The following is a 26,058-nucleotide window of genomic DNA, read 5'->3' as shown; positions in this document are numbered from 1 at the left end:
TTCTTGTTCATGTGTATTTAAAGAAATTTAAAAAATACATATATGTATAAAAAATGTCCAATCAACCAAAGATTTTTCAGCCCCGCTGCAGTACTTCCGTGGTCCCCCTGTTGAAAACCTATGAACCAGAGCTTCAGAAAGATCCTAGAAAAGCTTCCAGTCCTCTGAATAGACGGACGACTACAGACAACAAAAAAGAAAGCGACTGATTCAAGGAAACCCACGGATCAGACTGCAGACACACTCACGCATGCACAGTGTCTATGCAATTGCTCTCACCGCCAGAAGGGGGAGATAGTGGTTTTGTGGTGTTGATTTAATTCTGCATTTTATTTCAAAGATAAGTAGAAATATTCCAGTCACGACACGCTCAAACGGAGCTAATGAATATGGTTTTGCTATGAGCGTATTTCGTGATTACAAATACTTCCAGTTTGCATGAACTTGCTATTATGTGACACCAAATCTTCCAATTGATCTTTTTGAGTGTCTCCGGTTGAGTTTTTATCTGACCAAGGAGTTTTTCCATAATCTAATTTCCAGCTGAGCCACGCAGCACGGCTGGCAACAACACATTTTCGCACACATGGTGGTGAACTTAATAGCAAAATGGCTCACTAGCTTCATGTTTCAAGAACTGAAAATTGTGCCACAAAGTTGTGAAGATAATTAGCTCTCTCTGAGGTAGTCGCTTGTTATTCTCTGCGCATCAGAACACGAGGACGTAGTTGTGAATATATTTTCCATCAGTGTCGCGCACAAAGACCCAAAGAAAAAACCCCACCTGGACCCAGAGGTTTTGTCGTCACTCGTTAATCTATAGGAGCTGGAAGCACACGTGCAGTCTGACCACGGAGACAGTGGATACATTTTCAACCGTGCAGGTTTCTGCTGTTGAACACAAAATACAACCTCTCTCCTCTTCAGTCCTGCCACCACCTCCTCTGTATAACCCGATCCCTTCATCTTCCATGTCTTCACCTGCAGCGAGAGTGAGAGACCGGTGCGCTGATGGCCCTCATGTCAAGAACAGCAGGTACTTGTACATTGTGTTTGTTTGTCTACCGGATGGGCGCTACTTCACGAAAGCAGCCAGACACAAGCAGCTCTGTAAATGAGCCTCCGCTCCGTCCATCTCCTGCCACGAGCCACGATTCAGAAAACAGAAAAGCATCACGAGAATTTTATTAACTCCCCATCGTTAAACATTTGAGTCAGAGATTCGGTTGTAGCCTTTTGACGCTTTGTTCCCGTTTGTTGTTCGGAGCGAAAGGATGGACTGTGATGTGTTACACTGCCGGAATTAGTCATCTCAAGTCAATTAGATTCAATGCCAGCCTTCAAGTTAAATAAATTTATTCCTTGCCACAATGCAAATTAATGCACTGTGACATGAAGAAACTAAAGAATGACTGATTGCTGGAAACGCATGAAATTGTCTCTCCTAGTTAGCAGACAATTTGTCAAAAAGAGACACGATTTTAGGAGACAAAATGCCTTTTTTCACTTTTATGTATGTGTAACATTTAAATGGGGATTAAGGCTTCAGCGTGTTTGGGTAATTTATCGGATTCAGATTGGTTCATGCTATGTAGGTGAAGCTCATGTCCTTTAGACTGGTGCTAAATAAAATATGAATTAATTTATACTTTGAAATGATCCTCTCTGTTTTTTTCTCCCACTGTACCTCAGCAATGTTTTGTTTCCACAACAAACAAATAATTAATCAGATTTTACTTGTTTCTACCTGATTATCTGTGTTACAGACGAGCTCTGAAACATCCAAACCGAGAGTAGCCATCAGATGCAAATATGTTTTCATATATACTATTGATATATATATATAAATAGGTTGTTGTTTGTTGGATGTAACTGTTAATGGACTTAGAAAACTGCATCAAAGAGGCAGGAGATGACAGTTAAAGTGCTTCAAACCACAAAGAGTTGCTGCAAAACAAAGAGAGATGGCCATACATTTACTGTGTGTGATTCTACAGTATATCACTGTCTGAGCTCATGAGCATGTGTTTGTATGCATGTGTTTTGTGTTGTTTTTTTTTTTTTTGTTTTTTTCTCTTAATGGTACATCCGCGCTAAATTGGCCCCCTGAATGCAGTGCGCTCTGCCTGTGGTTTTGTGAGCTACAAGTGTAGAGAAACAAAGGGAGCCAGGGAGCTTCAAAGCGGGTGGGTGACATTTCGGGCTTTCCATCTTCAAAGCACTATTTGCTTTTGTAGTTCCTCTTTGAGTATAATTATATATTTTTTTTTTCTAAAGGATTACAGCTGTCTGAAAACATAGAGTAGAATTTGAGGGCCATTTCATAACATTTTCAATAAAGGATACACAATGAGCCGTCTCTTTGTGCGTTATTAGTTTGAAATTTATGTGTTCCACTGTTATTTGCTATTATGCATATTCTAATGGGTCTTTTTATGAAGCGTATTGTTTGCTACGTCACATTCCTTATAGGCAGCTATTGGCAAAGAATTGATCACTGATCAACCCCCCCCCTCCTCACCAGTGAGTGTCTCCAGATGGGGGAGATGTGAAATCCACCCTGTCCCCTCATTTTCATTCACCTCTCTTCCTCTTCTCCCCCCCCCCCCTCATCCAAGTGCCTCTCTATAATTCATGTCCAGGTGCAGCACCAGCTTTCTTTGGCAGGGGGCTTGAAAGGGAAAAAAAAAGGAAAAAAAAAAAAGACAGATGTTCAATTTTCACTTCCTTTATGCATCTTTCTATATGTGTCTGCGTGGGTTGCGGACCACTTTTGCCCCCTTTTACCTGTAAATTGTAGATTGCACTTGAGCTGGAGCAGTAATTAAAGCGAGTCACGGGCATGACTAACCGCTGGCTGCTGCTTCGCGTGGATTATTACGGCGCGCATATGGTCCGAGTGAGGCGTTTGTTGTTGACTGCGGCATCTTAACTAGAAGAAAGGAACCTTTGCTCAGAATTGCTTTATAAGAAATCTGTAAATAATGAATCATTCGGGGGTTCTGTTTTTTTTTTTTTTTCTTGCTTGATATTTGTTGCGAGGATCCAGATTTTTCAGTCTCGTGGTCAACATGGGAAGCCTGTGGACGCACGAATGCCAAGACGCGCCCACGGCACAGCTGTATTTACATGCAGCTTCTGTGCAGCTTGTCATACAAAACGCATGACCCCCCCTGCTGACTGCAAAGCCTCGGGGGTGTCTGAACTCTGCAGGTGGATATCTATATTATGACACATACAGTGTAATGAACAGCTCTGGACTGGAAAGATAACTTATTTAAGGAAAAATTCAGAGACTTACATTACTGCTTTTCATTTATTTACTTTGGTTCCAGTTGTAAAATTGTGATTTTCTTCTTCTTTTCCACATCATTTTAATGCGCCCGTCTATAAGCTGCATACACACTAAGAAGAAATGTTGAAAAATGTCCTAAATCAACATGAATTACCATGTTTACCACGCCACTGGTCTTTCTGAGAAGCAGATTGACAGTCTTTCCAAACAACCAAATGATGCATTGGTATGCAGAGAGATTATTAAACAGAAAGGCGCCAAGTCTCAGAGTTTGGCCAAGTCACCCACTGAATTAATTATAATTAGATTTAGCAGAGTAAATTTTGGTTGTCACACCATTTATTGTTCTTATGAAAATGTTTCACAGCGGCACATAACACAGTCATAAATCCTCCTTTGGTGGATGCTGACGTGTCAACGGCAAATGAAAGACAAGTTCGTACTGAAATATATTTAATGATGATTTAAAATCTGACTTATTGAATGTTGAACATTACATCTGCTTATAGCATCACAGTAATTCTATGGGATAGAGCTTATAAATGCTTAAACTGTCACTTAAATAGAAATATCCTTTGGTATTTTTTAACAGTTTTACTGCAGTTATGGAGACGTCAAATGTAAAAAACCAAATAGTTAGGCCAAGACCCCTGCAGTAAGATATACTTCAGGCTTCGAAAACACTTAATGTTACGTCCAGTACACAAATACAGTGACTTGCTCATCGCCCATCCCTTTATAACTGACAGCTGGTTGCTGGTGGAAATTCCCACACCAAATCTTTCCAAGCGAAAATACCTTTAAAATGACCCTCCAAGCTATCAATAGAGAATTTGGTGGATGGTGTTTCCTGGCCGTAAACGCGAGATAAACTTTCCACTGATTCCACCTCTCCAGCGTAAAGTTACGATGAGTTTCTTGTTGCCAGTCTTTTCCTGTGTGTACGTCCATTCAGGCTTTAGCTGTGAATAGATTAATACTGTAGGAGACATGAGTGAACATAACTGACAGCACTTTTAAATGGGAGTCATTATCACCGGTTGCCAAAGCCAACAAAGTTTTCGCACCTCTGTGATATTTATCTGTAGTGAGACAAGAATACAGTTTTTTTTATTATTAATATTTTAATGTTATGTAATTTCTCTCAGTTTCTGATGAACATTTTCATAGTTAGACTACGATGCATTTTATAGTGTGAAATAGGAAATCTTGCTTTATTTTTAGAAGCACAACGTTTATCTGTTAGCATTAACATGCTCGTATTATGTCTGAAGTCATTATTGGTGAGGGCATTAAAACCTGAAATAATGGATTCACGTTGCTGCAAAGAACGGGAATAATAATAATTTTTCTAATATCCAAATGACTCTTTTTGGCATCGACATCCCCCTCGATATAGGAATCTGGCTCTATACGATCCTGGCTGTATCTGCGCGTCTCACCGTGAGGGATGCATTTTAAAATAGGTCGTCGCTAATCCCCCTTAAAGATGAACATTCACCTACCGTGCACCCGTCTGAAAGAGAAAGACTATTTTGAAGGAGGAAGGAAAGACAAGACAATGAATTATGGATAAGTTTTAAGAAGGATATTGCTCCCTGGCTTCTTCGCCGTTTTTCTTTTTTGTCTTCCTTCCCCTCTCCTCCCTCCCCATGAGTCTTTTTTTTTTTCTCTGTGTCCTCTACCTCCTCTTAAATCAATACGGGTTGACTGTCATGGGTCAGTGGCTTCTATGCATCAGGCTGGACTGCTACAGAGGAGCGCTGTGTCTCCCAGGGCTGTGGAGGTGATAACTCCTTCCTATCTCAAACCCCTCTTTAAGGGACACCCGCTTTCAATTTAACGGCTATATCCACCTCAGAGTGACTCGGGGTGACGCGAGGGAAAAGAATACATAGACATTTGAAAAGCATACGGTCATAATATTTCTTGGAAGAAGGTGTCCAAGCACCTGCGGCTAAATCTTTGCATCGTCCTAAACCCTGATTTAGTCACTATTTTTTTTATTCTTGCGTACAGTCATTTATAAATTAGCCAGCAGATTTAACACTTGACATTATTAATAGTTTATAAAGCAGCCACTCTTTGGTTGCACACAGTTATTTACAAAAGCTGGCTTGTTTCTAGCCAACAACTGCTCATTTTGTCTTCTGAAATAACTCCTGCTGGCAGTTTTCGCCAGACATAGCTGTCTACCTAGTAACGCTACTGTTAGCTTCATGAGTGGGTTGAATTTATGGACAGCTAAATAATAAATAATGTATTTGTAAAGATTTTTGTTCTCTTTACAATGTGTAACCACATATTCTTATATTCTTACATGAAATGTAGACTGAAAATAAGTAAGTAGCATTCGGTTACTACAGTATCAAGTTAGTTAGCTAGCTACGCTAATACATAAAAAATGACTAATCAACCAAAGATTTTTTTAAAAGAAATTTCTATTTGTGGAGGGGGTAAATTAAAAACTACATAAAAAAAGTCTAATCAACCAAAGATTTTTTAAAAGAAATTTTAATTTGTGGAGGGGGTTAATTAAAAATTACATAAAAAGTCTAATCAACCAAAGATTTTGCAACCCCTCCCCCGTACAGTACCTCCACAGACCCCCTGTTGAAAACCAGTGTGTAAGTTAAATTACTCATAGGGCCGGACTTTCAAATAACGAGGATTTTTTTTTTTCTACTTTTGTGCCACTTTTTTTGTACTTTTGGTACAGCCAGCCGTTGCCTAGCAGCAGGGTTCTCACTACCAACCATGGAACCATTTGAGCACCTAGCATTTTTTTGTGAAGGACTTTGCAAAGACTCCCCATCAGAAGAAGACTAGCTTTTAGAAAGCTTTCAGCAAGGGGCACATGAGCTGCTTGTTTCAGATATTTCAGGAAATATGTTTAATTGAACCGCGCAAAAGCTGCTCTAGTCAAGTAAGTAAATCAAATTATTTTGCCTGAAATGAGCATAATTAGTCTCCTGTGAAATTCTGCTCTTGCATTTTTGTGGTATTAAGGCGGATAAAGCAGGAAAAACACCAAACAAACTGTTATTACAGTGACCACGTTGTCAAAAGAAATTCAGGTCTTTGCACAAAATAGTGTAACATCGGAATAAAAAAACAACTGCATCCCACAAACAAACGGAACAAAAGGGGGAGTTATCTGCCTTGAGAATACGAGCAATTCATATTTCAAGTCGGGACGGCGGTCTACGAGTTTCACAGCGGCGTGTGTGTGTCTAGCCACAGGCTTCCTCACACTCCAAGTCCAATTACCTGTGTTAAGGCCACATCTGAGACGGGGGATTACAGCATATTATTCTAGCACAAACAACAGTCTTTCTGCCCACCAACCTGCAGGCGGCCAGACACAAGCAACCGAGAAAGGTGTGAGAGGTGTTACATTAGCACCTGCATGTGCGAACAGCAGACTACTGACCTTTTACCGGTGACTGATACGCTACCTGGAAAACTCGTTCGCCTCCCGCAGATTCTTAAGCTGTCCTCAGATCTCGACTCAATATCGTTCCGCCCTTGCCTCCTACTTTTCTTTGTCCTTTTTTTTTTTTTTTCCACCTGTCTCTCTTTGTTTGATTTGTACTTTTCCATCTCTTAAATCGTGCTTTCATTCCATCCTCCATTTTTTTCTCCGCTGCGTCTATTAAGCCACTCTACGCCGAACCGCAGCCTGTCTGAATCCTTCTGTCATGTTTCTTCTGACACTTGATACTTTTACCAGAGGATATAAGTCAAGATGTCACCCCTCTCTCCGTCTCTATCTCTCTCTTGGGTTGTTGTCACAACTAAAAATGTCTTTGATGCAAAATGCTACGTATTTAACCTCCTCGAGCCGCCAGCATTCCCCAGAAAGGCCTTGAAAATATGTCCCCTACACCAAAAAAACACCTTTGCCGAGAGTCATGTGTTGACACAATTTTTGTAACTATAATTCGGTACCTTTTTCTTGCATTTTTTTTTTTTTTTTTTTCTTGTCATGTAGCAGCTACCATGCCTGTGCAAATTGCTGCGCCTGAACATCCGTGAGACACACAACTTCCTTCAAGTCACCTGCCAGGGGCTCTAATTAGACTGATAAGCAGTGCAACTGGAATCAGCTCTTCCTGGTAATCAGCCCCACGGAGCCCAGACAGACGGTTAAATGAGGAGGAGATGAGCCATGCAGCCCAACAGGTGTCCTTAAAAAGACAGGGAGGTGTGCTTACGCAGCCTTACCTTTTCCCTCTCTAACTACTTCAGAGTTCAGTCACAGGAGTGTTTGGAGCGTATAGTGAGATTTTATTTTATTTATTTATTTATTTTTTAATTTATCAAATTAATCCAGGGGAGGAAAAAAAAACAGTATGTCGGGTTCGACTGCGGCGTATAGATTTAATCATCACGCTGTGAGCCGCTGCCTCACTTTTTTAAAAAGGGAATTGTTTGAGAAACTCTGCGGTAAGGTGATTGATTCGGAGTGCTGGGAATTATACGGTGGCAAACACACTAGTCAAACGGTGTATTTTGATTTTCCAATTGCACCCCGTCCTGAATACATTTCTTGCTTTTTTTTCCATGCAGTCGCAGCTGCTCTGCTTTAGCCCTATAATAATGATTATCACATTTTGTCCTGAAGCAAAATAGTAATAAAAAAAATAAAAAAAAGAGCTCAGTGACACACCAGGCGGGCTGAATGCAAAATGATATCAGAACTAATAAAATCTCAGAAGGGAAATGTCATATTTCTCATTTTGACACCTGCGTAAGACTGTTGTGTTACACTTTCATTTTGCACCCACCACTCCCAGCTGTACACAGGAAAAAGGCAGCGCGGCGAGATTAACACCGCGATCTGAGGAGCAGCCAGGACGCTTCACAGAGACGGAGAGAGAGAGAGAGGCGGGCAGATAGGACGCGGCTCTCGGTTGCTTTATCCACTCTCTGAGGGAAGGTGTCCACTAACATCTGTAAGACGTGGTTGGGGGGGATTTACTTAAAGGCCGCTGGCAGAAAATGTGTTCGCTGTGACATTAACCTCCTCTGGAGGGAAGCATCACGACTACCTCAGTGATAAAATGTAATCTAAGTGCTCAGACGGTGCATTAGTCGGAGCAGGCAACCTGAAATTGTTTGAAAAGGGACAAAACAGAAGCTCTGTAATGTTTTATTGTTCGCGTTATGAATGTGTACTTTCAGCTACTCGCCGTCAGGACATTAGCGGCTCAGAATATGTATCGCGGGGTGATACAGAATCCATTTTGGATTGTTGCTTTAGATTGTGTTAGAAAATGGTGGCGTCTTTTACTGATTTTCGTACCGTCTCACCTGTTCAGTGGAAGTGCTGCACTTCATCTTGGGAAAAAAAAAACCCAGAAGAATATTTAAGCGAAGAGCTGAAACAATTGATCTCTTATTTCATTGGTTTATCGATGGGAAATGACAGGCTACGACGCTGAAGTTGAGGTATTTAAGCAATAATTTGAGAGTTTTAGACACTGCAGAAACTTCCTTCCGTCATTTATCTCTCTGTTCTGACATTTAATAGTCAGGGGATTCAAAACATGCATTAATATGTCCCAAATGTATGATTTTGACTTTGAATTGAGCTTTTCATATTCCTGATAGAATTATTCCAGGACTATATCCACTGGAACCATTTCTTCTCATTGATGACTAATTACTCTACAAGAAAAAGAGACTATGTAATATATATCCTATATATTGTATGTTGAGCCCTGATAATTTAGACCGCGATACACTGCATTAAAGCATAGGTTTTCAACAGGGGGTCCGTGACCCCTAGGGGGTCCACAGAAGTACTGCAGGGGGGTCACAGAATCTTTGGTTGATTAGACATTTTTTAATATATATATATTAATTTTCCCCCTCAAACACCCTGACGGTACCCTGCACATGTTTGAAATGAAAAAAAGAATAATATCTGAATCTGTGTATTGAACAGGTTAATATTGAATACAAAATTATATTTATACATGGCACTAGGCTGAGTTTACTATAGAACATATATAGTTCCTACTTAATCTCTCCATCAGTTTGTGGGTCCTTGACCTGAACTTGAAGACCCCTCCATTAAAGTAGTGCCCATCTGTAGCGCTAGATCTCTACTAAAGTAACAAAGTGATAAACAAGTGAGACGAGAGACTGAATTCAGACACACTTTTCTGTTTTTCCTGCCAGACAGAAAAACACACTTGTGTTTAGAAATCTTACCATCAGTGCTACTGTACTGTTTGTGGAATAATTCAGCTATAATCTAAGTTCGGTTTGGTTATCCCCAGAAAAACTCTGTCCGATTAAGGTTCATACTTTTCATTTGAAGGCTAGAAAGTAAGTTTAGCTGCACAGTTGCTACAAATTTACTTGAAGGAAGGAAAAATCATGGTCATGGTTGAATCAAATCTGCAGCTGCAGAAGGTCTCATGCATTCAAAGCTGACATTTTGTTGACCCATCCATCCACCTCCACCTTCTCTCCAGTTGGGAATATAGATAATCGGGACAAATATCTGCGGTGTTATTACTAAAACAATCTGCACATTTAGATGCTTGTATGACTTGAATTTAGGTTCGTGTCTGTGGTTTCTGAAAGCTAATATAAACGTTTTTAAGTTTTTAATTTGTGCAAACGCCCGTTGTTGTCTTTTGATTAACAGCTGGGGATCACGTTCTGCTGGCTTTGGCGCATTAATATCGCGCCACGGTTGCCGTGGTAATTTTCTCCCATTGCTAACACAAATCTCTGTCCTTGGGCCAAAAGTATATGCTTGGGTAAACTGCGCGTGTTGATGCTCTCTGTCGTCTATAGATTGTTTGATGATGGATCTTATTTTCACATCAAATGCACTTGATTACCATCAGAGCCCAACTTCACCCCCCCGTACACACACACACACACACACACACACACACACACACACACACACCTCCACTTACTCCACTCAGCCTCCCATCCTCTCCCTCATACTCCTGACTTGAGTGATGGCGTTTGTGATTCCTAATGACAGTCGGAACAAATCTACGGTAATGAGGTCACATTGGGTTCTGTTTTTTTTTTTTTTTTTTTTTTTCTCCTTTCTCTGAAATCACCCTTCACAGCTTCGTACAGTCAACCTGTCTCTGAGACTCAGGGCCCTGCACCCGAGCCCCCGGTGCACCAGCGTGAAACCGATCAATTGCTTCCTCGAGAAGTCCTCCCTGCAGCCAAAATGGACACCTTGTCCTTTTGAGCATGTCCGAGGATTATCTCTTGACTCGCTGGAGCTCACATCCTTCAAGTTAATGCCGTCTCTCGTTTCCAAGCCCTGCTCTGCGGCGGCTTCGGCATATTTACTGATATATTTATGTTTTCCAGCGTGTGTATTTGCAGACTTCTTAGCTGTCTCACCAATGATAATGCATTTGTCTATAACAGAGGAGCTGTGTGAACATGCTTGCATGAACACCCACATCCACATAATGATGCATGTTCCCTCTAGCTTGAGCAGGATGTCTGCACCAACACATCATTACCATTCGTTCGAGCCATTAGGTTTTGGAAAGAGAATTGTGGATTAAAAGCACAACGGCGCTCAGAGCCATATGTGTGCGTGGATATGTACAGTATGTGCACCCGCGCCCTCGTGTGCATCAGGTTGCGTACTCAACAGTGTGTGTGTGTGTGTTCGCTGGTTAGTAATGTGGAGACCTGCAGGAGACGGTCCGCCGAGAGAGCCTGCAGGATAATTGCTGCTACAGTGACAGGTAGGGCTGCCGCTGTCAGAGTTCCCTCAGTGGGGAAGGCAAAGGAAGAGCTTGTGTGTGTGTGTGTGTGAATGTATGCGTGCAGCAACCCTGCGTGTTTCAGCTTTGCCATCCTTTCCTCCAATAAGCATTTCCCTTGTAGGCGCTCTTCAGACTGTGGCAGACCTCCAGATGTTTTCATCTTGTGTCACACACAAACATCCAGAAAAAGGCATGAGGCATCGTTTAATCGTTTGGATATAAATTTAACCCGAGAAGAGAACTCTCTGTAATGTTTTTCATCCGGCTTTAAAGCGTCACACGTTGACTAATAGCGGCGTGCAGGATTCTGGTATGCAGACTGTTCGCTTTTGCCTGAAGATCCGAGTAAATATGTTTCATGCAGCGTCCTACTGACCGCATGTGCTCGCAAGAAAGGTCACCCGGAGACTCAACGGCATCGCTCTGCAGCGCGCTGGACTCGCGACGGCCGTGATTGCTTCAGATGCGCATTGTTTACCTCATCAGTCACCGTAATCCGCAGACCTATCCGCTTCCCTTTGAGCGATTGTCAGATGCGATTTACGTCGCGCGTGTCACACATCTGCAGATTGTCATCTCTGAAAGGCGGCGTAAGCGATCTAAACGCGTCCCGGTGAGAATGCAGAGTGACATCCGTGGGGTGTCTCCCACATCTGGAGGTGTCTGCCATCCAAGTCATTTGCCAGCGCTGCTTCTGTTCCCTGGTCTCCCGCAGTCCGTGAAGAATTGGTGTCAGCACCTATCAAAGGCAAAATGCCTATTCTACACAGAGTGTCAGAGCAGCCACAATCTATTAATCAACCAGCCAGCAAAGAAACAGATATTATGTGTGTGTGTGTGTGTGCGACTGGAGCTGTGTTTGTGTGCGTCCGTCCGTGTGCACTTACACGCCTGCACATGTGTACCAGAGGCTCATCTAGGTGTATTATTCAGCCATCTTTGAAAGGGGTCTGTAATAAAGGAGGATACAATTATAAATGTGTCATGTGTGTTGTGTTTGGGAAAAAAAGGGAGGGGCCTGCAAAGTGCTCGGTGTCAAAGGCCTCAGCAGGGTCTATAAAGCGGACACAAAGCACATGCTGATTGCATGGCTCCAGCCATTATAGGAGCCGAAACCAGGCGGCAGACTTCCTCTCCTATCTTCTTTTTGCACAGTGTTGTCTTTTAACATCGCCTCTAATGTGTCAACCAGAAAACAGGTTTTGGCAAACACTTTGGCTTTGTGATAATGCGGCATTTTTCATCAGCGTTTCGCGGGGGCTGCATTCAGTCAGATAGCAAAGGTTCCTGGTGTGTTGATTTAGGCTGAATAACAGCAGTTGGTTTGTTGGGGAGCACTGTTGGCTTATCCACAGGAAACGATCGATCAGGGTGAATAAACAGTGAGGCAGCCAGGACCCCCGCCGTTAACAGCGTGGTCCGACCATGTGACACACATGGTGCTGTATGATTGGCACTGCTGATTGGACTGTGGCGCTCGATGATGTCATAGGCATCACCGTGTTGGATTTACTTAGAGAGGGAGAGCGCTTCTTTTCAGTCAAACTATTTGGCTAAGTGTAACTCCGTGTTTACTTTTAAAGGATCAACTCATTATTATGTGAAATTACTTTTAATCTTATTGGATTTCTAGATGATCACTTTTATAGGTATCAAACATTGAAAGGGTAAAGAGGAGGAGTTCTGTGTTCTGTTCTGTAAGATGTATTAATCAAAGCGTGAATGGTTGATTGTCGATGGACAGAAAATGAATATGTTGGCTAAATTATTAATGTCGTTCACTGATTCCACGCGGTTAAATGAGTAGATGTACTACTTCCCTCATTTTTTTCATATTATAATATGTCCCAGAGTTAATTTATTTTTACTAATTGTACAAAACCCAAAATAAAATAAAAAAAAAAGCCACATACAATGCTTTACTTATAGACGCCCTCAAACACTGAATTTATCACTTGAGTTGCAGTTTATTTTCTGGCAATTTACAATTCATTTTGGTCATTTTATTTTTTTTTGTGTCAGACAGCAATTTAAAGACGCAGATTCTGCATAATTTAAAATTTTCTTATTATCTGACCATTATCTCCCCATAAAGTCAGTGATTAAGTCAGATTTATCAATAACATAATGAATCCTTAGCTGCAGCTCCTTTGATTTATACGTAATATTGACTCGGTTTTAATTTTGCCTCGATCAGATATTAGGTCACAATAAAGGCCTTTCATGTTGAAGCATCTCACATTTACCGACGCGCTCCTTTAGTCTCCTGCTGCTGCTGCACTCACAGCCTCGTCCCTCTGTTTCATTTGCAGGTTTTCTCAGAGGTGTGCGGTCCTTTGATTTGGTGTCTTGATTTTTTTTTTTTTTTTTTTTTTCCAGAAGCCGAGGAGCAGAATAACAATTGATACGCCCGAACAAGGGAGAGTATCTCTGTGGGATTGTCTGAGGAATAATTGTGTGTGTGCTCAAATGCTAGTATTAAGTTATTTAGAGGGTGTTTACGTCTCCTGTACAAAAAAAAAAGTCATAGTAGCTATAAAGGAAAAAGAAGATGGACAAATAAGCTTCGTAAAAGCGACAACAGTAGCTGGGAGGTGATTTACATTTTGATAAGGTTTGGCGTGCAGATGTAAAAGGATCACATACATGGTATATATATATATATATATTTTATATATATATATATATATATATATATATATATATATATATATATTTATCATACATGTAATAAATGTGCTGCCGCTCGGAAGTCAGTCCGACGTCTCTTCATACTCCTAGCAATGAAGGAATATTATTGTTTTGTTTCCTGCTCAGGATTTTGACTGAAAAATGGGCTGCCATGCATCTTATCTGTCAGGGGGATCAGGTGCATCTCCCTCTCTGTTCCTCTTTTCCTCTCCCACCCTCCCTCCCTCCCTCGCTGCCTCCTCCACCTCTCTCCAGTCTCCGCCTCTGATAGGTAGAGACAGCCATCATATGTGCAGGGGGAAAGTGATGGGCGGAATGGCAGCTTTAATATCAGAGCGATTGCCTGCTGATAAGGCTAACGGCTGTGGAGAGGCGTGAGCGTCAGCCCTCCTCCGCAATAAACACTTTCATTTTGTTTGGTTGGAGAGACGGATGGAGTGATGGAAGTGGTGAATATAGACGACCTGAGGAGCAGCGGAGGGAGGGGGGCAGATGGGTGGAATGGATGTGGATGTTATTCAATATTAACAGATCAATCAGAAAGTGGTGAAATATGCATTTTGTCAAATATATACCCCCATTTGGCCAAAGAGGCAACATAACGATCATGTGACAGCGCTGGCTGTGCTGCGTTGAAATACAAAATACTTACAGCCTACAGTGGATGATTTGTCTCCTGACGCTGAGTTCGTGTTGGTTCTAACTATAACAACCCTGTCGTATATCAGAAAGACAAATATATATATAAATATATATATATATATATATATATATATTCACGACTTTAAGCTCTGATGACTTCATGATAATCATTTCTGAATTGGTATTAGAATCCATGATGAGGGTTGCACAGTTGTTTCAGTTTTTAGCATATGGTGGAGAAAAGCAACATTTTAATCAAACTGCCTCCTCTCAGCGCGGGATAATTTTTGTCAAGTGCATATGTTACGGAGCAATTTAAAGGTCACATAAAATCAAGCTTAAATGTGGCATTTTTTAAATTTTTTTATTTTTTTATTTATATATGTTTTTGCCCTCATTAGCGTCAAGGAAAAGCAGCAGTGTTCTGAATCACCCTTTTAGATGGATGATTGAAATGGCCTTTTCCTCTTCTTCAACTAGTCCTTGATGAGTTTCTGAAGTGTGTCTCTGTTCTCTCTGCTCACCTGCCTGAACTCTCGCACTCTTAACAGAGACGCAGTAATCACGGTTTAAATCAAAGCACATTCCCTACTTCCCCGGTATTTGATGACACGAGTGTAAATTTTGAAATAGAAAATCTTTGGCAGCAGTTGAAATAATTAATAGGTGGAGGCTGAGATGCTCAAGGGCTGCGATAAGTGTACTGTTCATAAAGCAGAGCTGCGTGTGAATGGGTTCAATTTAAATATCTGATACAAAGTTACAATTCTTAAGATTTTGGCACTGGTTCATTTGGTGACAGTCAAAAATTATCAAAATATCTATATAGACTTAAAAAGTTCTTGTGCCAGACTGTAAACATATTTATTTATGCCTTTAAAGGTCCCATATTATACATTTTTTCAACAATTTCATATATGTGTCAGAGGTCATTGTCAGCCTTAGTCCTGAATTTCATCCAGTCAAAAAGTTGCTCTAGTGAGCTCCACTGAGAACAGACTATTTCTGTGTCTGTACCTTTAAATGCTAATGAGCTGAATCTGTCCACGCCCACTCCACACGCCTCTCGGGGAGAGGATGCGGCTTTCGCTGGCGTTACCGTGCGCTGATGTTTACGGTGGAGTTATGACTATGGCTGGTAGAGACGCTGTCGTTTAACCCTTTAAGATTGTTAAAGCACATTGTTTTTGAATTACCGTAACTCACAATTGTGACAAAATTCAAAGTGTGGCTGAACACTGGGGAGTTGTGCTTTTGTCTGGAAGAACTTCATGACATCTCAAGGGTATAACTAATTTTTTACTAACAAATTCCTCCAAACAACTCTCCCCGCTTGCGTCGCCCCCCAACCTTCAGCCAACAGCAGTGGTGCATCATCATTACCGTAATGGCAGCTTGTTTTTTTTCCAGAATGTGCACCACACTATGAATTCTGTCCATCGGTGAGTTACGGTAATTCATTCGACCTTACCAGTTTGAACCAGAATCTGACCCAGAAGAGGAGGTTCGGCTGATTTCATTTCTGAATACATTTCTGAATAGTTAGCTAAAAAATATTGTGTGCCAACAATAGAGCGAAGGCTGCGCTTTGCTCGTACCTTTGCCATGAGAAAAGATGGCGCCCGCTCTGTAGTTTTAGAGGGCGGGCTCATCTGAATGGGGTGCAGATCAAAGGCGGTATCCACTTTCCCCGCATGACGTCACTAAAGGAAAAAGTGAATTTTGCATAATATGGGACCTTTAAGTTGACTCACTTTTGGAGCCAGCCTCAAGTGGCCGTTAGTGGAACTGCAGTGTGTCGCACTTAACTCATTAAGCTTGAGTGCAGCCGGGGACTTTGTGTTTCCTGTGAGTGATTAACTATAAAGCTGTTTTGTCTGTTGAACACTTTTAACGTGAAGCACCAGCAGTAGGAAATGTTCTGCTTTCTTAGATATGGTGTTAGAAGAATATAAGCGCGACATCGGTGAGGTGAAGGTACAACAGAAACGCTAGATTGCAACACTTCATCTATTCCTGTGAATCCCTTGTGCACTGATAGGAGTTTGAACACAGTCGCAGAACGGCAGACTCCACTGACGTTAAAAACAACTGTACAGGAAGGTATTTAAAGAGGCATAATTAAAGAGGCATTAATGTTAAAATGTGAACTCTAAATTGGCGCAGGGTTTGACTTTATGAAGATAGTACAAATAATAATAACTGTTATAGCTTACCCTGCACAAGCCCCCCCAACTTCCCCTTTGATTTTCAGGCAATTTTAATTTTTTTATATTGCCCTCTAAAACCGTTGTCCTTGTATGTAATTTCCATCAAAAGCACATCAAAACAGAGCACATTTGAACACACATGAAAACACTTTTGGCTGCTTTTCTTTTGTTTTTTTTTCATCATATGATTTGGCCCAATATGACTCGGAAACCAGCAAGATCAAATGAGCAGCAGGGTTCAGATCTAGATATTAGAAATGAGACTAGATAGGCTCAGACAATGCCCATTAAAATGGCTGGAGGAGCCTCTCTAAAATGAGACCTGACATCTCTTTTCCACAGTCTGTCAGGAGTATTCGGTGGCTAATTTGAAGCCTAAAAAATCTGTGTGAGTGTCTATGAGAGAAAGAGGGTGCGCTCCAGTGGGAGGTTAATATAAGGGGTGACCAAAAAGAGATGCCGTAGGCTGTTATCTGCACAGTCAGTGAGAGAACAACCATTGGCTGGATTGTCAAAGCTGCCCACATTCATCCAGTTGCCAGCTAATGAGCTTGGCAAGTACATTGTATTTACATTTAAAGTGGCTGTTGAGGGACTGTCCTTCCCCTCAGGTTGATTGGAGAGTTTTTAGCTTTGATTCGCAAGTAAATACTGACCTTCAGGCTTCTTTGGTTTCACCAGAAGACGGGCTAATGTCAGCTTGTCAGTCAAACCTGAGATGCGGCTGCTGTGATGAGCATGTGTGTGTGGACTCCTGGCTAATCTTTCGTAGCTCGACTCATGATGTGTTGCGACCCCAGAGGGGTCCTCATTAGGGCCAAAACGTTGCGTGACCTTTAAGCAGCTTCGCCCCCCCCCCCCCCACCACCCACCACCTACGCCCTCACCCAGCTGGGCCCAATTACCTCGCTCATTACCCCCCTCCTAAAAAGCGCCAGGACCGAGCAGGTACTGTAGCTATAAATGGAGAGCCAATATGTCTGTGACTAAATACAGGGGTGGCAACATGAAATGAAAATGAGTCTCATCTTGGAGACATGCCAGTTGAAGACTTCTCTCCTCTCACTAATGGCCTAAGAGTTTCTTTTTTTTTCCTCCTCACGTTAGAAACTTTGGATGCGTATTTGTGTATTTGACCTTTCCGGCTACTCTCGCAGCTTTCTTTACGCTCTTTTTCGAACAATCCTTCAGAAACCCCCCCCCACGGCACTGACACCTAGAATGTGACATGTCCCCTCCGCTGCCATGTTGATGAGATGATAGGATGATCAATGTTTGCAAGGTCCCTAATAACCAGAAAGAGAAAAGGCGACAGAAGAAGAGCGAGGGAGATGGATGATTATCCTAAAAGTAGCGTGCTTAATTAGATAGGATTCTGCATACATTGCGGACTGAGTGGAATCACTGGGACAGATTAAAATACTAATTAAACAGGCCCTTGCCGAATTTGGAGTGTGAGGTGGGGTTCAGCTCTTCAGGGTCATTTGCATAGCCTTCATCTGGGGAAATGGGATTTAAAGGACCTGCTCTCTTTCTCCCTTTAACTCTTTTTACCAATCACATTCACATGCTAACATAGTCAATTAAAATTATGCTCCATTTTTTTCCCTTTCACGCCATAATTTGGCATAATCTATTAAGGTCCCTTTGATTTTGTTTTCGAATATAAATGTTTCCATCAAAGTGAGGAAGGGGCGTCGAGCGCGAGGAGGGGGAAACAAGTCGGCGAAATGAGTGATCTTGAACGATGGATATTTAACATTGCCTCACTTTAGTTTGATTTGCATGAGAATATCCTTCGCGAACAAAGCTTTGGAAATAGCATGCCATATTTGATTAGATCAGTAGATCTGAGGATCAAACTCTGGTGGTGTATTAATTACTGCAAGAACAAAGGCGGGAGCTCAAGTTATTGTGTGCCACGAATCCACAAGCACTTCATCTGCTTTCTGGTAATCTTCCGTGGGTCTGGCTCAATGTGCACGGTGCATTTTTATTGGTAAACTTTCTTTTTTTTTTTTGCATACATCCTCTTAACTGTGCACAATCATAGCAACATCCATCACTTCTTACCAATGTAGAGATAAACAGCCTCCGATTCTCTGTATATATCAAAGCTTAATGTCTTGGTGCACATGTTCATGCACCAGATTTCTAATACATTATACGGCCACAATCTCAGTTTATGAACAAATATATGTAAAACTAATGACATCAATCTCATCTCATCATGTCAAGCGGCTCGTATTGGCCGCTCCCGTTGTGACCTGCGCTTCCAGCTCGGAGTTGGTATATTCCCTTTCCGGTTGACAGTGATGTTTCTAAATTTTTGGGGCATGGTAGTGTAATTTTGCTTTATTATATGTTTTCTAAAATGTAAATTTGTCTCAAGCTTTGCACAAGTGTTTCACATTTTGTAATGTCGGTTTGCATAGCACACGTTGCCGTGCATGCTAATATTAAGATCATCCTACCTGCCACGGATTCATTCATTTATCGTACCTCTGCATGGAGGCAGCTGCAAGCAGACGTGCGCCTCCTGGTAAATGTAACCGCAGTGAAGTAAATACACCTGGGAAAGGGCAAAAACTGTAATGGGTCAGCAGCTTGTGAATCCTGCTGGTAGTGAAGACAACATCGTGGAAGCTTTACAAAGAAGGGAAGTCTACAGAGAGACAGTATTCTGTCTGTGACTAAACACACGATGGCAGCTTGAAATGAAATCTAGCAAAGACATCTCCACTGAAAGCCTGCTCGCCGTGACCCCTGCACTCTATCACAGTGAACTCAACAGAGACACAAGGTGGTTGACTAGTGCCTGCACACCTCGCATCACCACTTTTTTCTTTCTTTTTTTTTTTTTTTTTTTTTACAGCGTACAACAACTGAATTTCATTAACCTTCTGTGGTCTCTTGTCTCTACTTGTCTGTACACCACTTTAGCATCTTAGCATTTCGCCTAACAAGCCTGGTTAGTTATTACGGGCGTACTGCTACCACAGACTGCTGTGAACTGCTGTGTCACCGTTCACACAGTTTTGTCTTTACTCTTTCCGTGTGTGTGTGTGTGTGTGTGTGGGCCGGACATTCTCTGTGACGAGTTTGACATCTGACTCAGGCTGATACATCCATCGCATCATTCTCAGTTTCACTGACCACTTGTTCTGCCTCAGGAAGTGAAAAATGTGCTACATACTTTGTCATCCACTGCTCATGCCCAACACCTCCTCTGCTTTTGTCTCCCTGCGCAGTCCAACAGAAGCTGCAGCTGGAGAAGGAAACCGGCTTGAAGATAGTGGAGGCCGGAGTTAGTGATGTAAGTAAAAACTCACTAAACATATTGATTATTCCGCTCTGGGTTTTTGCTTTTAAAGGCCAGAGTCTGAGTCTGCTCGCGACTGTTTGGGTTCCTGGAACGGGAATAACTATGATTTCAACTTGTCTTGGCATCCGTGTTACACCTGCAGCTTCAGTTGTGCAGCCAAACACTAATCTTCTGTAGCAGTGAATTTAAAAACACATATCCCTTTAAGTGAGCTGCTGTGATTACTTTCCCCGTATTCATTTAGTCTAGGTCTCTGGGAGCTGCCGTTGTAGCCGTGAAAAACAAAAGACAAAAAGCCCGATGCATTTTGTGAAACTTAAAGTGAGTGTTGATCGCCGCCTCCGTGCAACAATAACCAGATTATCCTGAGTGCTGTCACTATAGGGAGCCCTGATGCTCCTGTGACATATTCATTGGGAAAAAATTAAGAGGAGAGCAGGAGGACTCTCTGGATGATCCAGATGAAAGGAGGAGGGGGGAGAGGGGGGGTAAATGTGTATTTATTCAACACTGATAAATATTCATATGTATCAGAGGTAAGGATCTAATCAAGCACCCATTGATGCGTCATAGCCCTCTATGCTTGCCTGGTAAATGAGTTTCTCTATGGAAATGAGACAGACAGCCCTAGACCCCTGAGCTGCCCTGATCATGAGGCATGCTGGGAGCTAAGTGGATGCGGCCTGTGCATCGCAGGACAGTTGCCAATGGCAACAACCGTCAGACACTGTATAGACAAGATCATTTTCCCGTGTTAGTCGCCTCTACGCCGTCTCCTTTTCGGTGTCTTTCTTCGCCCATCTGCCTCCCACTTATATCCTTTTTAACACCACATTTTCTCTCATCTTGCTCCACACTGCGTCTTCATCCCGCTTTTCTCAATTATCTTTGATTCGTGTTTTTTTTTTTTTATTCCCTTTTTTCTTTCTCCGTGACTTTTTGTCCCGCTCTTTGTCCGCCTCTGCTCGCCTCATTTTCATTCTTTTATTCCCGCTCTGACTGATTCCTGCGCTTACCCCGGCGCTGGTACGGGACTGTGTTTGTCATATTGGGCCTATTTGTAGATAATTAGCCGCAATAATAGCCTCTCTGCAGGAGCCGGGGACGACGGAGGGAAGGATGGAAAGAGGGAGGGAGAAAAAGGAAGACTCTGTCTTCCACCTCATGGGGAGAAAATCTGCGCCAGACTCTGTTTGTTTGAAATACGTGTTAAGGAAGTGTGGCATTTACTGTACTGCACATGGCAAAGTATGAATCCTGAAAACTCCCGAAAAGTCAGAGTTAGCTATGATGTGGATGTGTTGATCTCCTCGGTTTGTGTTCAAGAAGTGGAGAGTTGAGGGTAACTTGGGGGAAAATAGTAGTTTTTGATAGGAGAGCCTGTGGAGTGAGCTCTTCAAATGCATTAGTTTAAAAGGTGTTAAAGCAAAAGCCTGCTTTCAGTGTATTTGCACTAAATTCACCGCAGTTATGAGTGATTGCGTGTTAGAGGTTGCAGCGAGGGTCGGCTTTAGTCTGCTTATTAGTGACAGAAATAGAAATGTGCCGCTGTGTGGATCCATAAGAGGTACAGAGCTGTAAATTAAGTGATGTATTCTTCCCCCTCAGCTCGTATAAAACCGACGCGGCGGTTGGTATCATTAAGTCTTATCACTGGCTCCTCCGTTTTTATTTAAGAGGTGACGAATGACAAAACAGCTTAGGAAGATGTCCAGATAGAGCGAACGTCAATAGTGGTAGATGCGGACGGGGATAAGCAAATGTCAAAGTGGGGGGGGGGGGGAGACATCAATCAATAGCCTGAGCAATATCCACTCCATTATAGATCGCGCAGGAGTTGGCTTGCCGAGAAGCAGAGGAGGAAAAAAAAAAAAAATACAGAAAAATTATTACATTGGATTTCTTCCTTAATGTATGTAACACTAAGCAACTCATTTTCCCAGGATCTTTCATATTATCAGCTGGTTCCCCAAGTGGAAGATGGATTCTGGTGGAAACCCAGCTGGTAAACACAGGCCTCCTCGCAGCGATTTATGAGTCTGGATGTGTGAAAAATTGAGAGGAAGGAAGGAAGGGGATCTATAGTCTATGGCTCTGCTGCCTATAGTCATACTGCGCTGAAACCATAACACTCAGAAAGTATAGGTGTTATTATCAGACGCTTAGTACTGTAAGTGTGGAGAATAAATCCTGGCAGATCAGATGACACAGTAGCTCCTCTAACATCATCCTCGCAAAAAAAGGCACAAAGCTTTCTGACCGTGAATCCCTCGTCGCCGCTTCCCCCCCGGCGGCTCCTCGTATCTCCCTCTCTTTCTCTGCCAAAGGGGAGGAGGGGTGGGTGGGTTTTTTTTTTTTGGTGAGTCACACCCCAAGCTGGAGACGGCAACCAGGCACCAGGCACCAGGCAAAAGGGTTGCTTTCGCTGACAGCCATAGACGCAGCATGACTGATACCAGAAGGGAGCGTTGAGCGGAGGAGCGAGGGAATAAAAGGCTCAGAAAGACGGTTTGGGGAAAGGGAGGGGCATGTCAGTCAGATACGCAGTAGCTTGTTAGGAGAATACACAAAGTATTATACAGTCCTGGGCCAAACAACAAATCTAAAACTCAAAAAAAAAAAAAAAAATTGCAGCTCGCAGTGTGTTGAAAAATGTATCGCATGACCCTTAAATCTCACTTAAAGCTTATTTTCCGAGGCTTAAATGTTTCTCGGTCAATTAGCGACCGCAAACACGCTCCGTTAATAAAGATCACACAAAGACTTACGCTGATCAGAGTGCGCGGGTGCCGTCCTCCGCATTAATATTTAAATGTTTAGGATATAATCGCTCTGACAGCTCAACGCGCAAGCTGAAAAAAAAAAAAAAAACACCACATGATGTAGCACATCAGTGTTTACAAAACCAGATTTGAATATTCCTCCCATATACCTGCCTAATTGGAAATTTCTCTGAACGCCTACAATTAATGGCTAATGGCATGAAAAACATTTTTAATAGTGTTTTCCCAGTTTTCTTCACGCCAATGTTATAATAAATAAATAAACGAATAAATGCACAGAGGAGGCTTCTACACATCCGGCCTGCTGCGCTGAGACGGTCCCGGTGTGATTAAGTTGGTGGTTAAATTGAGATTCATTGACATTTTGACAGCGGTCTCGTGTTTGAGATAACTCCGGCAAACTGCTTATGAGGAGAGCCGCTCATTAAGCACAGGATCCCCAGAGCTGCATGTCAACTGATTATTCAACCACTAAATGTAAATCATATATGGCAGACGGGGAGTCTCTGCACAGTTTATGTGTTGTTTATGCATGTGAAAAACGTACAGTAAACGTGTGCCGTGTTCACATTTGTCCGGTGGCGATGTTTGTCCCTGCGTGTATATATATATATTTATTTATTATAGGGCTTTATGTGTGCATTTTTCTAGTTTTCTGCAAGCTTATCTGCACCACTTATTTCTGTGCTAGAAGTTGATGTAGGTGATACCAACTCTGGGTCATAATCCAGACTGGAGAACGCCGCCGTCTTATGATGGCAGAAAGCGTTTTATTTCCAATCAAATGACTGAGTGCGGAGGCGCGGAGGCAAAACTCATTTCAGACAAAGGTCACATGATGACCCCTAGTAAAGGATATCCTTCACCTAATGCTAAATGTTTTGCCGGGCTTCCTTCTTAAAGACGCTTTATAATTGTTCGGCTGCTCTTTGTATTTCATGTTCAAAGTAGGCCAGACTGCAATATGTTTCACACTGATATTCAGCTTCACTGCGCTAAGGACATTTTTTGTTATTATTATTATTACATTGGCATAAATGTCTCTGTGATAAGTCGTGGATGTGAAGTCACTATTTGATCATTAATTCAAAAACAGTTTGTCCTTCTTACTGTGTTAGTTTCAACCACAACGATAGTGTTTCTGTTCAGGTTGTTATCATCCCCTATTTCTCATGATTTACTGGACACAAGTGCCTTAGACGGAGACGGAAACACTGCCTCGGTGTTTGGCGTCATAAAAGGAGGGCTTCTCCTGTTTTTGTGCGACAGGAATGTGGGTCAGTTATGGTCATGAACATTTATGTTCTAATCTCTGACTTTGTAAACGCTATAAAAGATGAATGTTTTTCTGTTGTACCTTTGAGATTCTCATTGCCACCTCATATGTTGTGGTGTTGTAGTGATTTTCTATTGTAAGTACAATATACTTTCAGTTTTGTGCATCCAGAGTGCTGTCCTTCAGACAGTTCCCACCACAGAGTCTGCACATATGCCTTTAAATGTTTACCGTGCACATGCACAACCTGCACAACCTTGTAATGTTTCCAAAAAATTGGTGGTGGATGATAAATTAATACTGTTATTTGGTTGTTTACTTTTTTTTGTTGTAATTTTATAATATGTCTTACGTTCCTCACATTAAGTTGCCCAGTTTTTAGCCTTAGTGGCTTCTTGATAAGTGTCAGTAGTTGTCTAGCGACCCTGGTCCCATGTGGTAACAGCAAACTGCAAACAACAGGCGTCATAAGAGTTAGCATCGCTAAGTAAGTAGTAATGGTGCTTCGTATTTTATTCCTCATAGCAGCGTATTTCTAGAGAAATATCCATAATCCAATCAGCCTCATGTACGTGGGGTAAATGTTGGCAAATATTTGCGATCCAAGCTAAGATGGAGCACGCATGTGCCAGTGGAGCCTTGTTCACGTGTTGCATATACGCTGCTTATCTGATATTCAATATAACGTCCACTGCCCTTATCAACACTTTTAAAGGTGCATTTGTTCAGTAACCTCTAGTGCACTCAACTGGATCCAATAACTTCGGGGATGATCGCTTTAAATTTGCATTTTGTTTTGGCAGAACGCTTTTTTTTTTTTTTACATTAATATGTATTTGCATGCTTCTTATATTATGGTTATCGGGCAATATCAGTGCATTCTGCTTTCCTTTAATCTAACAAAGCCCAAATATTGAAGCGCATTCCACTTAACAACAAATACCATGTGCAGCCACCAGCGATTGCAATTCCTCCGAGCGAGTGGGACAAATAATTTCAGCGCGGACTTCAAAGGGGAACTAGACTGACCATTTCCTATCAGAGAGAAGAGACACATGCGGGCTTGAAATAAATAAATAACTGTGACAAGACTTGTACAAATTGATCCTGTAACAGCATGGGCAGATGCTATGCTTCAAAACATATTTTTCCGTGTTGGTTTTTCAAGCTGTAAGAATCACAAGATGAGAAAAAATACATTTTTATGTTAATTTCAAGACCCTTTTTTTATTTATTTATTTATTTATTTTTTCACATTTAAGCGTGAATGTAGCTCCTGACAGGAAATGAGAGTGGCTCGGTTTGCTCTGCGGGGTGCATGCTCTGCCCTTCCTTGCGTTGTGTGTTTAGTGTGGAACAGCGAGTGTGTATTTGTATCAGCCAATCAATTCCACATTGGCCCTCAATTGCCTTTTCCACATTGACAACCTATCCAATCTTCCTCAGACACTGTAATAAACCCAAACAATAAAAAAAATTGCCGCCTATAAAAATTTCAGCAATGCAGGAAGGCCAATCTGGCTCTTTTAAAAGTGGCTAAAATGCCATTACTGTGGCAGATCTGGATGTGAAATGTCATATTGGAGCAGCCCCACTGTGCCTGCAGCCCCGAGTAACACTTCCTCTTTGGAGACTCCAGCTGCCTACCACTGATGAAAGCCCGTCCAGCAGATTCGTTCCTCAGCAACCTTTTACCATCACCTGACCTTTGGACTGCAGAAATGCCTTTGATACCATGCCATGCAGTTTGGTATTTGCCTCTCTCTATATCATGACGTGTGCTCTCCCCCGGGTAAGGGTGGACTTGTCTGTTTTTAATGAGTGTCAGAATGTAAAGTGTTTACTCTCCTACCTTTTGCTGCTTTTATGTCCCACTCCCTTTGTTAAAGAGAGGTACGGCTGCTTTGTATAGGTGACAGTGGTATTTTTACTCAGCTTGTTGAAGGGCAATTCAACCGCCCTCGCCAAGGTATTAAATAAGAGTTTTCTTTTTCTTGGTCATGTCTTCCGGGAAAGAAAAAGCTCAAAACCAGGGTGGCCTTTGGGGCACTATGGAAGTCTAGG

General features: G+C 42.0%; 1 protein-coding gene across 1 annotated transcript in view; it reads left to right on the top strand.

Moving 5' to 3' along the window:
* The window catches only part of ptprn2 (protein tyrosine phosphatase receptor type N2), a 124,349-nt gene that overhangs the window by 57,056 nt on the left and 41,235 nt on the right, over positions 1-26,058 (top strand). The window contains exon 11 of the mRNA XM_047568048.1: positions 19,862-19,926. Within this exon, the coding sequence (XP_047424004.1) occupies positions 19,862-19,926 (65 nt within the window). The remainder of the gene's footprint in view (positions 1-19,861; positions 19,927-26,058) is intronic.

The sequence above is a fragment of the Mugil cephalus genome, chromosome 18 (assembly GCF_022458985.1).
Source record: "Mugil cephalus isolate CIBA_MC_2020 chromosome 18, CIBA_Mcephalus_1.1, whole genome shotgun sequence".
In the NCBI taxonomy this organism is placed as follows: domain Eukaryota; kingdom Metazoa; phylum Chordata; class Actinopteri; order Mugiliformes; family Mugilidae; genus Mugil; species Mugil cephalus.
This window is presented reverse-complemented; position numbering and strand designations above follow the sequence as displayed.